Genomic DNA, 10444 nt, shown 5'->3' with positions numbered 1-10444 from the left:
GCAATTTAGCAAGGCCCTAAGCAATTTAGGGAGATCCTAACTCAAAATAAAAAATAAAAAGGGCTGAGGATGGGGCTCAGTGGTTAAACCCCTAGGTTCAGTCCCCTGTATTTAAAAAAAAAAAAAAAAAAAAAAAAAAGTAAATACTGTAAGGGAAAGACTAACCCATGGTGAGTCAGAAGTTTTGCACAATTGAAAGATGATTCAATAAAGTTATCTGTCAAGAAAAAGAACAAAGCCCCAAATCAGGGGGACATTTCATGATCTAGTGGGTCAAGGATAGGTTCAAAAAAGTTACCCAGGAATGAGATAGACAAGGTGGAAGGATGTAGCTAAATAAAAGCATTGTGGTCAAAACAAAGACAAGTTTAACCATCCTGGGAATCCCTAACAGGCAGTTGTTGACTCAGATAATAAGCATTTTGCACAGGTGTAGGTGGTGTGTCCTGGGGAAGAAAAAGGGGAAAACACCATGAACCCCAGACAAAAGAGCTTGCGGTGGTGGTAGTTGGGGACAGTGGGCAATGGGAAGCAGGCAGCAGACTGACAACTACTAATTAGTAATAGCATCTAAAATACTTGCACCTGGACCCCACACAGTTTTTTTTTTTTTTTTTTTTTTTTAAGCCCAGAGGTGCTTACCCACTAAGGCACATTTTTTTTCTTTCTTTTCTTTTTTTCTTTTTTTTAATTAGACAGGGTCTCACTAAATTGCTTAGGACCTTACTAAATTGCTGAGCTGGCTTTGAACTTGCAATCCTCCTGCCTCAGTTTCCCAAACTCCTGGGATTACAGGCCATGTGCCACGACACCCAGTCCCTTTGTTTTTGAGATAGTTTAAATTGCTGAGGCTGGCCTGGAATTTTTGATCATCCTGCTCCAGCCTCCCAAATCTCTGGATTACAGGAAGGCACCACTGCACCAGGCTAAATCCCTTTTCTGATGAAAAACAAACAAATAAATAAATAAAGCAGACCCATTCATCTGTTTCCTAGTACAGAGAGCAATCTGGGTCAGGAATGAGAGATGGTCCCCAATAGCCTGCCAGGCAAATATTTTTTTGTAAAGGGACTTAAGCCACTGTCAGTGTCCTTGTGGAAAAGTACAAGTTCTCCCACTGATCATGAAACAAGTAACTAACAGATCTCTAGAGAATTTCTTTTTCTAGGCACCTTCAAGCCTAATTGCAAGATCTTCATACTTCTTTGGGATCATCCTTAGATTCTAAAAATAAATTAATTTTAATTGGCTACTTACAGATATAGGCGATGCAGCATTTTTATATGAAAGAGCTTTAAGAAATCAAATAAGGCACTACCAGTCTCTCTTATGTCAGACATTTTTACCTTAGTAGAGTAGTATGGCATTTTCTCATTATTAATATGCAAACATGTCACCAACAACCAAATTCCTAAAGGCCTTTTGTTTCTGCTCCCCCACATGAATTCACACAGATCCACTTCAAGGAATATGTGTGACACAGCATGTGCCAAAAATGGACTGGCTTCCTTGTTGCTAGAAGATAACACAAATATGGGAGCCCTTGTACACGAACTTCCTTATCTGTCTCAGCCACCTGTGGGTCGCAGAGAAGTGAGATAGCTAGAGATTCAGAGAAAGTCAGACAGTAAATATTATGTTTATTAGTATTACATAATTTATTACTATTAGTAAATATTTATTGATTTAACACAAGATGACTTTCTACGTCTTAACATGTACCACGCTAGTAGTAATATTTGAATTTAGTGAATCTTCAAGGTATTTTACTTTATTTTTTGTTTGGTACCAGGGATTGAATCCAGAGGCTCTTTACCACTGAGTCACATTCCCAGTCCATTTTATTTTTTATTTTGAGTCAGGGTCTTGCTTAGTTGCTTAGGGCCTTGCTAATTTGCTGAGGCTGGCCTCAAACTTGCAATCCTCCTGCCTCAACCTCCCAAGTCACTGGGATTACAGGTGGGTGCCACCAAACTCGGCTCTTCAAGGAATTTTAATGCTATCTTCTGCAGAAAAGATGGTAAAGAAACCTTTCTGGAAGGTAATTTGGCACAATCTGCAACAACTTTGAACAGAAATCCTACTCCCACTTTGAGGAAATAACAAAAATGCCAAGATATGTGCATAATGACATTCATTGTAATATGAAAACAATTTTAAATAGTACACAAAATGTTGGATAATATGGGAATTATTTAATTAAGGCTTATTCACATAATAGGGCATTATGCAACTATAAAAACATGTTTTTGAATGAGCATGGCAGTGAAATGCTTATTTACAGAAGACTAGAAGAAAGTGTATCAATTGATCTACCTGAAGAAATTAAAACATTTTTAAATTTTTTATATGATTTCCAAAGTTTCTTGTTTTATATAGTGATTGTTTTATTTTTCTTTTTGGTACCAGGAATTGAACCCAGGGGTGCTTAACCACCAAGCCACATCCTTAGACCTTTTTTATATTTTATTTAGTGGCGGGGCCTTGATGAGTTGCTTAGAGCCTCACTGCTGAGGTCAGCTTTCAATTCATGATCCTCTTGCCTCAGCCTTCTAAGCCCAGAGTAATTTTTTCTAAGAAACCAGAGGCTAAGAGCACCAACTATGTGAGTATGTTTCTTAAAATTAAATCTGAGGCCTCATGCATACTAAGAGTACATTCTACCACTAAACTATACCCCTATTCCTGAGAACCAACATTTGAAATACTCACGATGTGGCAGATTTGGAGCTAGGAGAATTTACCTATATTTAATTTCCATAGCAATCATGAGAGGTAGGTATTACAATCTCTATTCTATAGCTCAGGAACTAAGGCTCCACTAAAGTTAAGCAGTTTACCCAGGGTGCCCTGGATTCAAGCCCAGACAATGCCCAGGTTTCCTGTTGAACCACACGCCTCGCCTGCTATGGCTCCTAGTAGGTAGGCCCTTGGGAGGCTTACAGTGAAGGTCACTGACAAAACAGAGCTGTATATAGCTTGCTCAAGAGCAAAGCCTTATTTTGCTTTCTAAACTCTTCATTTCTTCCTCCAAAAGTAGAAAACTCTTAACCCCACTATTCTGTATAATTAGTATGTACAAATAAAAAAAAAAAAAAAAAAAAAAACAAACTATTTTCCCCTTGGGTAAGCAACAGCCTTTATTGCTAAGGCTTGAAACTCCATGTTGAAGCAGTTTGGATCCATATGCCCAGCTCCAAGTGTCTGTGCCTTCTCAGAGCCAATTTCTTCATAGCCATGGTATCAGCTGTCCTGCTTATTGGTTTGGCATTTTGTCAGGTTATAAGCAGCAGGACAGGGCAGAAATGCACACCCCCATCTCTTCCAGCCAGCTGGCTCCTTGGTCTTTTCCCTGGATACTAAAACAAACAGGCTGTGTGCTCTGGCTTCTTGCTCAAATCAAGGGGGGTTGGGGGGCACAAAAATATCCCAGCTATGTGAACAATCAGAGGAATATCTGGCAGCACATTTGCTCTTTTGTAACTTTACTTACACTTTATCCTTTGGCCAAAGTCAGTGCCTCTAGGCAGCCAAGAGCCCTCATACCCTAAGCCTTAACGTTCAGTGGGGTTCCAGGTACTGCCTTGGTGAGGGGTGCCCAACCCCCTTACTGGTTCTGTTCCAATGGGTCCCCAGTGACACTAATTTCACCCCCTCAGAAGAAGGCAGAGGTGGAATTTTTCAGCACTGTTCCAAGGCCTTTTCATCATTTCCTCTTCCCTCCCAGAGGCAGAGACAGGAAGTTAGTTGGATGGGGTCAGAAAAAGTCAGTGACACTTGCATCTGGAACGTGCTGCTTGGGTCACCACTTTACCCTTCAACACCACAGTTCATAATTAAATATATAAAACTTCCTAGGGACTTCCATCTGGGAAGAGAAAGAAGGGGATGTGGGGAATGGCACGACACACAAAATAACAATGGGAATAACCTGATTCTTTTTGATACACATGCTCTGCACCCACATAAAAGGACTGCATGTTCATAAAAGTTTGAAAAATACAGTTAAACAAAATCAAACAGATTAAGTTACTATAGGACTACTAAGAACCTTTAATGTGCTCATGCACGCTCTGAAAGCTTTATAACAAAAAGTGTTTCTTAACCTTAATGAACTATAAAACTAAAGAGTTCATAGACACCTTGACCCCAGTGAGCAAGCTTTGGGAAGTGCTGCTCCAGGGTGAGCCCACAGGATCCTGTAAAGAGAAGTAAGGCCCCAAACAAGCTCTCACTACTAGTCTTTGGCTACTATGTTCAAAACTGCAGTACTGTATCAAACAACGGTGTCATTCTGCATTTTCTCCTGTCTCTACTTCAGAGAGGGTTGATGGTATTTTTCCACTTGCTGGTCAAAGCTTCTGGAAGAGAACCCTGTCTGGAAAAAGTTCACTGGAGTCAGAAGATACTTCAGCGCCAGGCTCCTGATCTCAGTAACTAGAAGAGGGGCAGCCTGGCTGCTGTGAGATGGGGGAGAATCATGGCTTATCCAGGCTCTCTGGTTCCCTATGGCTGCTGGGCCATCATTATCTCCCCTAGGTATCAAGGGTGGCTCTAAGCCAATTTCCTCCCTGGGTTTTGGAGAGAGAAACTTCTCATCTGGAGGCTTTAACTGCACTGAAAATCCCAAGGGGGCAGTCAACACAGTCACCATCTTCTGGGATTCACAGAAAGGAGCTGCCTCATCCCATTCTTTACTGTAGAAGTCTGGGAACGACTGCTTCTTGACCCTCAAAGGATGGGGGGAATGTTGTTTCTCAAGGTCCCTTGGCCAGGGAGAAAGGTTTTCTTTCTTGGTCTTCTTGGAGTCTCTGTCAGCTTGAGATCGATCAGCATTTTCCTCAGGGGATTCAAACACAACACCCTGGATTCTAGGCCTCTTTAGTCTCTTTTCTAACAGCCAGAGAAAGCTCGGTTTTCTAGAGGAGGAACTCATGTATTGCTGCACTGAGTCTGGAATCAGGGGCAGAGAGAGCCTGGGGCTCAGGCTGTCCTGAAAGTAGTCTCCACAGGGCCGTCGACTGACAATGGGCACCACCTGACAAGGCTTCAGTGCTGCAACAAATGCACGAAGCTCAGAGTAGGAGGAATGGTCAGAGTAAGGGATAATATGGATATCAGGGTGGGAAATGTGAATTTTTCGGCTTGTGGGAAGAATAGCAATGGTAGGGTGGGACTGGTTCCAATGCAGCATGGAGGAATGGCAGATCTCTGTATGGTCCACAGCATGGATGCGGCCAGCCTTCTCTTCCACTGTGAACACATCTGCCAGGCCCAGCAGCTGTACCAACTCCAGACGCCGGGGACTCAATACCACCCAGGTCCGAAACTCTAGGGCCAGTTGCTCCAGCAATGATTCCTTCCCTAGGCTATAGAGTCCTGAATAGTGTTAAAGGATTAGGGAAAAGTAAAAGGAGAGAATGAAACAACTGGAGAATCCTAATAAATCAACCAAATGTTTAACAAAAACACAAAAAATTCATGGGTGATCCAGGGAGTATATCAAGGAGGAGGTGGCATTAGAGTTGAGATAATATGGAAAATGGAGGGCAGGAGCAAACACAATCCACTCATTCATTCAGTTCAACAAGAGGAGCACCTACCAAGTGTTAGGCACTGTGAAAACTAATAAACTATAAAAAGGTCTCAGTCTTCCAGGAATGCCATCTACATGTAGACCCAGGAACAGTGCAATTAAGAACAATATTAGAGATATGCATATGGTGTTAGGAGGGCACAGAAGAGTAGCTAACAGCCTATGGAATTAGGAAAGTTTTTGAAAAATGACAGCTAAACTAAGTCTTAAAGGATGGGTCAGAATTAATCTGGCAAGGAAAGGTTATACCAGAAAACATTTTAAGAGGAGTTATTCAATGTTATTGAAGTAAAAAGAAGAATTGGTAAGAAGTGATACTGAAGAGGTAAGCCAACATCATTAATCAGCAAGCCTTGCATGTATTATTAGGGAGCTGGGATTTCATTCTGAATAGTCTGCAGCGGGAAGATGACTAATTCTAATCAGAAGAATAATATGACCAGAGCAGGACTTTAGTAGAAAAAGAAAAAAGTAGACAAACACACACACACATATATAGTAGCAATGTTATTTGACAACCTGGATGAGAAGAAACTTGAAGCAGAAGTTCCAATTGGAAGGCCCAAATAGTACTCATATAGAAAGAAATGGACACATGAATTTGGGCAATGGTTATGGAAATAGATATGGGAGATGTTATTTAATAATTTCTCAGACTTTTTCTGAGGTCTATATCAAATCCATAACAAGATCGTGAACTACTTAAAAAAACATATATTTGTTAGACATCAGCTTTATTCCTGATGGTTCAAATTTTCATTTTTGGGGAACAAATGTAGTTGATTTTCTTCTCTTTACATACTCCTATTTTTTCCCTCTCTAGGCACATAGTAGGGATTTACATATTTGCAAAATTAATCAGGCTCTACCATAGCACCCTCCTAAGTGCTTCTATGGAAAATTCCTATATTGAAAACTTCAAGAAAAGCTAAGACAGATGTTTCTTTATGGGCGGTCAAGCAATCCTAAGAATAGGGAATATTTTTCAATCAATTTGGTTGGGTATATAATTTTTTCAAATTTTTTTTTAACCTCATTTTGAAACTCCTTTCAGAATTGGTACATGTCCCTTCAATACAATCACAATGGTGGCAATTTTTTTTTTTTTTTTTTTTTTTTTTTTGCTGTGCTGGGGATCAAACCCAGGGTGTTGTGCTTGCAAGACAAGCACTCTACCAGCTGAGCTATCTCCCCATCCAGGCAAATCTTTTCCCTTTTGTGGACTTCTAATTTTGTTAACAACCAAAAAAGTCATTTAGAACTAAATCTGTTAAAATTTTTAAAACACAGATTGATTTTTCAGAAACTATCTTAAAAAAGGCAGCTCCAGTTGAGTCCCCCAAATGTTTTATACCACTAGAACTATTAGAAAGAGCAGTTGTTTTCTCAATGTACCTAATTTAAAGAACAACACTCATTTAAATATCTGTGTTCTGATAAATTTCATTCATTCATATAGCAAATATTTATTAAATGCCTCAGCATCAAGCATAGAATATAAGTCCTATCTTCATGGAACTTACATTCTGGTTGGGGGGAGGCAGAAAATAGAAACTAAATGCAATAAAGATATACATTATGGAATATATTATAAGGTAATGAGTACAATATTGTTCCTCTTCTACTTAAAACCCTTCAACAGCTTTTTGTTAAATTTAGGACCAAATTCAAAATGGCAGTGGGTTTGGTGGTGTATGCCTGTGAGACTCAAAGGTTGAGCCAGGAGGATTGCAATTCAAGGTCAGCCTCAGCAACTTACTGAGACCCTGTCAAGGAATAAAAAAATAAAAAGGACTGGGGATATATATCAGTGGTAGAGTTTCCTTGGGTTCAATCCCCAGTACCAAAAAAATCAACAAAGTTCAAAATGGCAAACTAGCCCTCTATCCCCCTCTCACCTTTCCAGCATCCTTGCCCACTGTGTGCCTGTCACACTAGCTGCTACTGCTTTGTTCCAGAAATGCACAAACTTCTTCCCATTTCCATCCATGTTCTCAAGGAGTTTAGGTATGTGTCTATGTATGTACCAGGGGAAGTGGAGGATAGGCAATAAATAATAAGCAATAGCATATTAAAATGCAGAGTATAGTGGGAGTAATATAAAAAATAAAAAGTTGAATTGATATAGGAAATCAGAAATTGGGAACATGGGAGTAACAACAGAGGGCAGGTTTTAATTTAAGTAAGGTGGTCAGAGTAGGTTTCATACAGAAGGTGAGAGCTGCTTGTGAAAGATTTGAGAAAACTCAAAGAACCTAGATTCACTAGCTATAGATGAAAGAAAAAAAGGAAACAACTCACCAATCTTTATGTTATGTTGTGGGTACTTTCGAATGAGCTGGACAATCTGTTGGGCTGCTTCTTGTCGAGAAGGAAGAACCAATGCTGGGTTGCAATTGGTGTTGTCTAGGTATAAAGTATGGATCTGTTTCCCCAATGTCAGGGCTGGCTCCTTCAGCATAGATGGTGTATATCGAAAATCACCTGGAAGAGAATATATGGAGGGCAGAGTCAGAGATGAAAGAATAGAAGAAAAGTCTCTCCCACCTCCAACAACAGATGGGTATTACCTTGTTGGTTTGTGGAAAAATTAGGATGTGTCCTGGCACTGAGCTGTATATGCATTAGAGCTTCTTCGTGAAAACGTATCCATCCTGCTCCCATTTTTTTTTTTTTTCTTTTTTTTTGTACCAGGGATTGAGCCCAGGGTCACTTAACCATTGAGCCACATCCCTAGCCTTTACTTTTTATGTTTTATTTTAAGACAGGGTCTTGCTAAGTTGCTGAGGTGGGTCTCAAATTTGCAATCCTCCTGCCTCAGTCTCCCAGTTGCTGGGATTACAGGCTTGTACCACTGTGTCTGGCTCTGTTCCTGTTTTTTTTTTTTTTTTTTTTTTTTTTTTGTTGTTGTTGTTTGTACTGGGGATTGAAATCAGGAGCACCTGACCACTGAGCCACATCCCCAGCCCTATTTTGTATTATATTAGAGATAGGGTCTCACTGATTGATTAGCACCTCACTTTTGTTGAGGCTGGCTTTGAACTTACAATCCTTCTGCCTTAGTCTTCTGAGCCCCTGGGATTACAGGTGTGTGCCACTGTGCCTGCCTCTGATCCTATTTTCTAATTACATAATCTTCACAAGGTTTGGACTATCAAAGAATGGGCAATCAGTTGAGAAGGGGACACTGCTTATATGTGATGAAGCCAGAAGGCCTTCACACTTCTGAGCTAAAGCTACTCAAGAAAAATAGTATCTCAGCTGGAATGTGGGAGGAACCCCTCAGGAGACCCACCTGTATAAAGAATGGTTCCAAAGTATCCTTCAAAGAGAAACATGACAGAGCCAGGGCAGTGATTTGCATCGATGAGGGTTACAGTCATGGTCTCTCTTCCAATTTCATCTAGAGGCAATACATGGCTCTCACCAATTTCCAAGGTTCGGATCCACTGCTTAGATACCTGAGGAAACAGTTGGTAATCCCAGTAATCACAGACACCCCTCCTGGATCAGGAAGTACTCCTTACATGAGTCAAAGAAAGGTGACAAAGTCCTGAACCACCATGGAGTAAAAGTTGTAAAGGGGATTCCCAAGCAATCTCTTCTTCCACTTTCCACACCCCATCCCACCCTTTATATAGCTTTAAGAGTTTGAAAACAGTATAGATAATGATTCTCAAAATTTCTCTAGATCATACTAATTCCTTGTGGACAATTGTTAAAAAAAAAAAATCCTACCAGATTTTCAGGACACCAACAAGCCGTATCTGCCAAATCAGATGGGACAAATGGGGGCTGGAGAACTTGTATATCCACATTACTTGGACTCTTTTTTGGGGGAGTGGGAGCTGGTACTGGGGATTCAATCCAGAGGCACTTTACCTCTGCGTCATTATCCCCAGTCCTTTTCATTTTTTATTTTGAGACATGTTTCCACTAAGTTGCTTAATGGCCTCACTAAACTGCTAAGGTTGACCCTCGAATTTGTGATCCTCCTGCCTCGATGGGATTGCAGGTGTGCGCCATTGCGCCCCACTAGGTGGATTATTTAATTGTTTGGGGTGCTGGGGATCAAACCCACGGTTTTGCAAGTGTTACGCAAGTGCTCTCCAGAGGAACCACCTCTCTAGCCCAGATGGATTCTTAAGGCAAGTTTGGGAGATACTAGCCTAGCCTATGTGAAAAGATAGAAATAATTCCTTTGGCTGAACTGATCTACTTATAGCTAAAACATATCCAGTCGTTCTGTTGAAAGCCGCACTCCCATTCTGGATTAAAGATGCATTTTGGGTTCAAACAACTCCTGCATTTGTAAAAATTAGTCCTCTTGTCCCCCACTTTGTGACTCCAAGGTTGTGACGGATCCGAAGGCCCCACCCAGATGCCTGAACCAGCTCTTAGAGGCTGTCTCCAGCCCCCATACCTGTAGGTGACGGTGCAAGAGGTGGGCAGTGATGGGCGAGCAGTAGAGGGGCCGGGCCCAAGTGCTAGATAGGCCTACGGTGTGGTCCGAGTGCATATGGGACAAGAAGAAGAGCCGAGCAGCACTAGCTCGGCGCAGGCTCCAAAAGTCCACAGCAATGGGCGTATGAGGAATCAAGACCCCGTTCATGGTGGAGGGGATATGGGCTCTACCGGAGCAGGGCTCCTGCGTGAGGATTCCACAACTGCGCCCTGGTGGAAGACATGCCGGGGCAAGTATAAGGCCGAGAGGTCTTAAGGGAGAGCCAAACCAGCAGAGGAATAAGTTACTAGGATGAGCAGAAAGGAGGAAATGACCGTGCTCGCGAGAGTCAGGGTGGGAGCCCACATCGCGGAAGTTGCTCTCCTGAGTGCCACGCCCACCCG

The 10444-nt window shown here is 41.5% G+C and overlaps 1 protein-coding gene across 1 annotated transcript; it reads right to left on the bottom strand.

The window, feature by feature from the left end:
- Positions 1–1612: 1612 nt before the first annotated feature.
- Positions 1613–10443, bottom strand: DCLRE1B (DNA cross-link repair 1B). Its single transcript, XM_079135623.1, has 4 exons — positions 10020–10443; positions 8892–9057; positions 7898–8080; positions 1613–5379 (listed from the first exon to the last, which is right to left on the bottom strand). The coding sequence occupies exons 1-4, from the start codon at positions 10206–10208 to the stop codon at positions 4313–4315; spliced, it is 1605 nt and encodes a 534-aa protein (XP_078991749.1). The 5' UTR covers positions 10209–10443; the 3' UTR covers positions 1613–4312.
- Position 10444: the final 1 nt, after the last annotated feature.

This window comes from Sciurus vulgaris (assembly GCF_902686455.1).
Source record: "Sciurus vulgaris genome assembly, chromosome: 1".
NCBI classification, from domain to species: domain Eukaryota; kingdom Metazoa; phylum Chordata; class Mammalia; order Rodentia; family Sciuridae; genus Sciurus; species Sciurus vulgaris.
Note: the sequence above shows the minus strand (reverse complement) of the source record. Positions and strands in the feature narration are given on the sequence as shown.

Bases quoted from the DNA above. Each gene is read 5' to 3' on its own strand.
- DCLRE1B (XM_079135623.1), bottom strand. From the start codon at position 10,208: ATGAACGGGGTCTTGATTCCTCATACGCCCATTGCTGTGGACTTTTGG. The intron at 9,058-10,019 runs GTATGGGGGCTG...CTGTTTCCTCAG, and splicing joins TCTTGCACCGTCACCTACAG to GTATCTAAGCAGTGGATCCG. The intron at 5,380-7,897 runs GTGAGTTGTTTC...AACACTATTCAG, and splicing joins ACAACATAACATAAAGATTG to GACTCTATAGCCTAGGGAAG.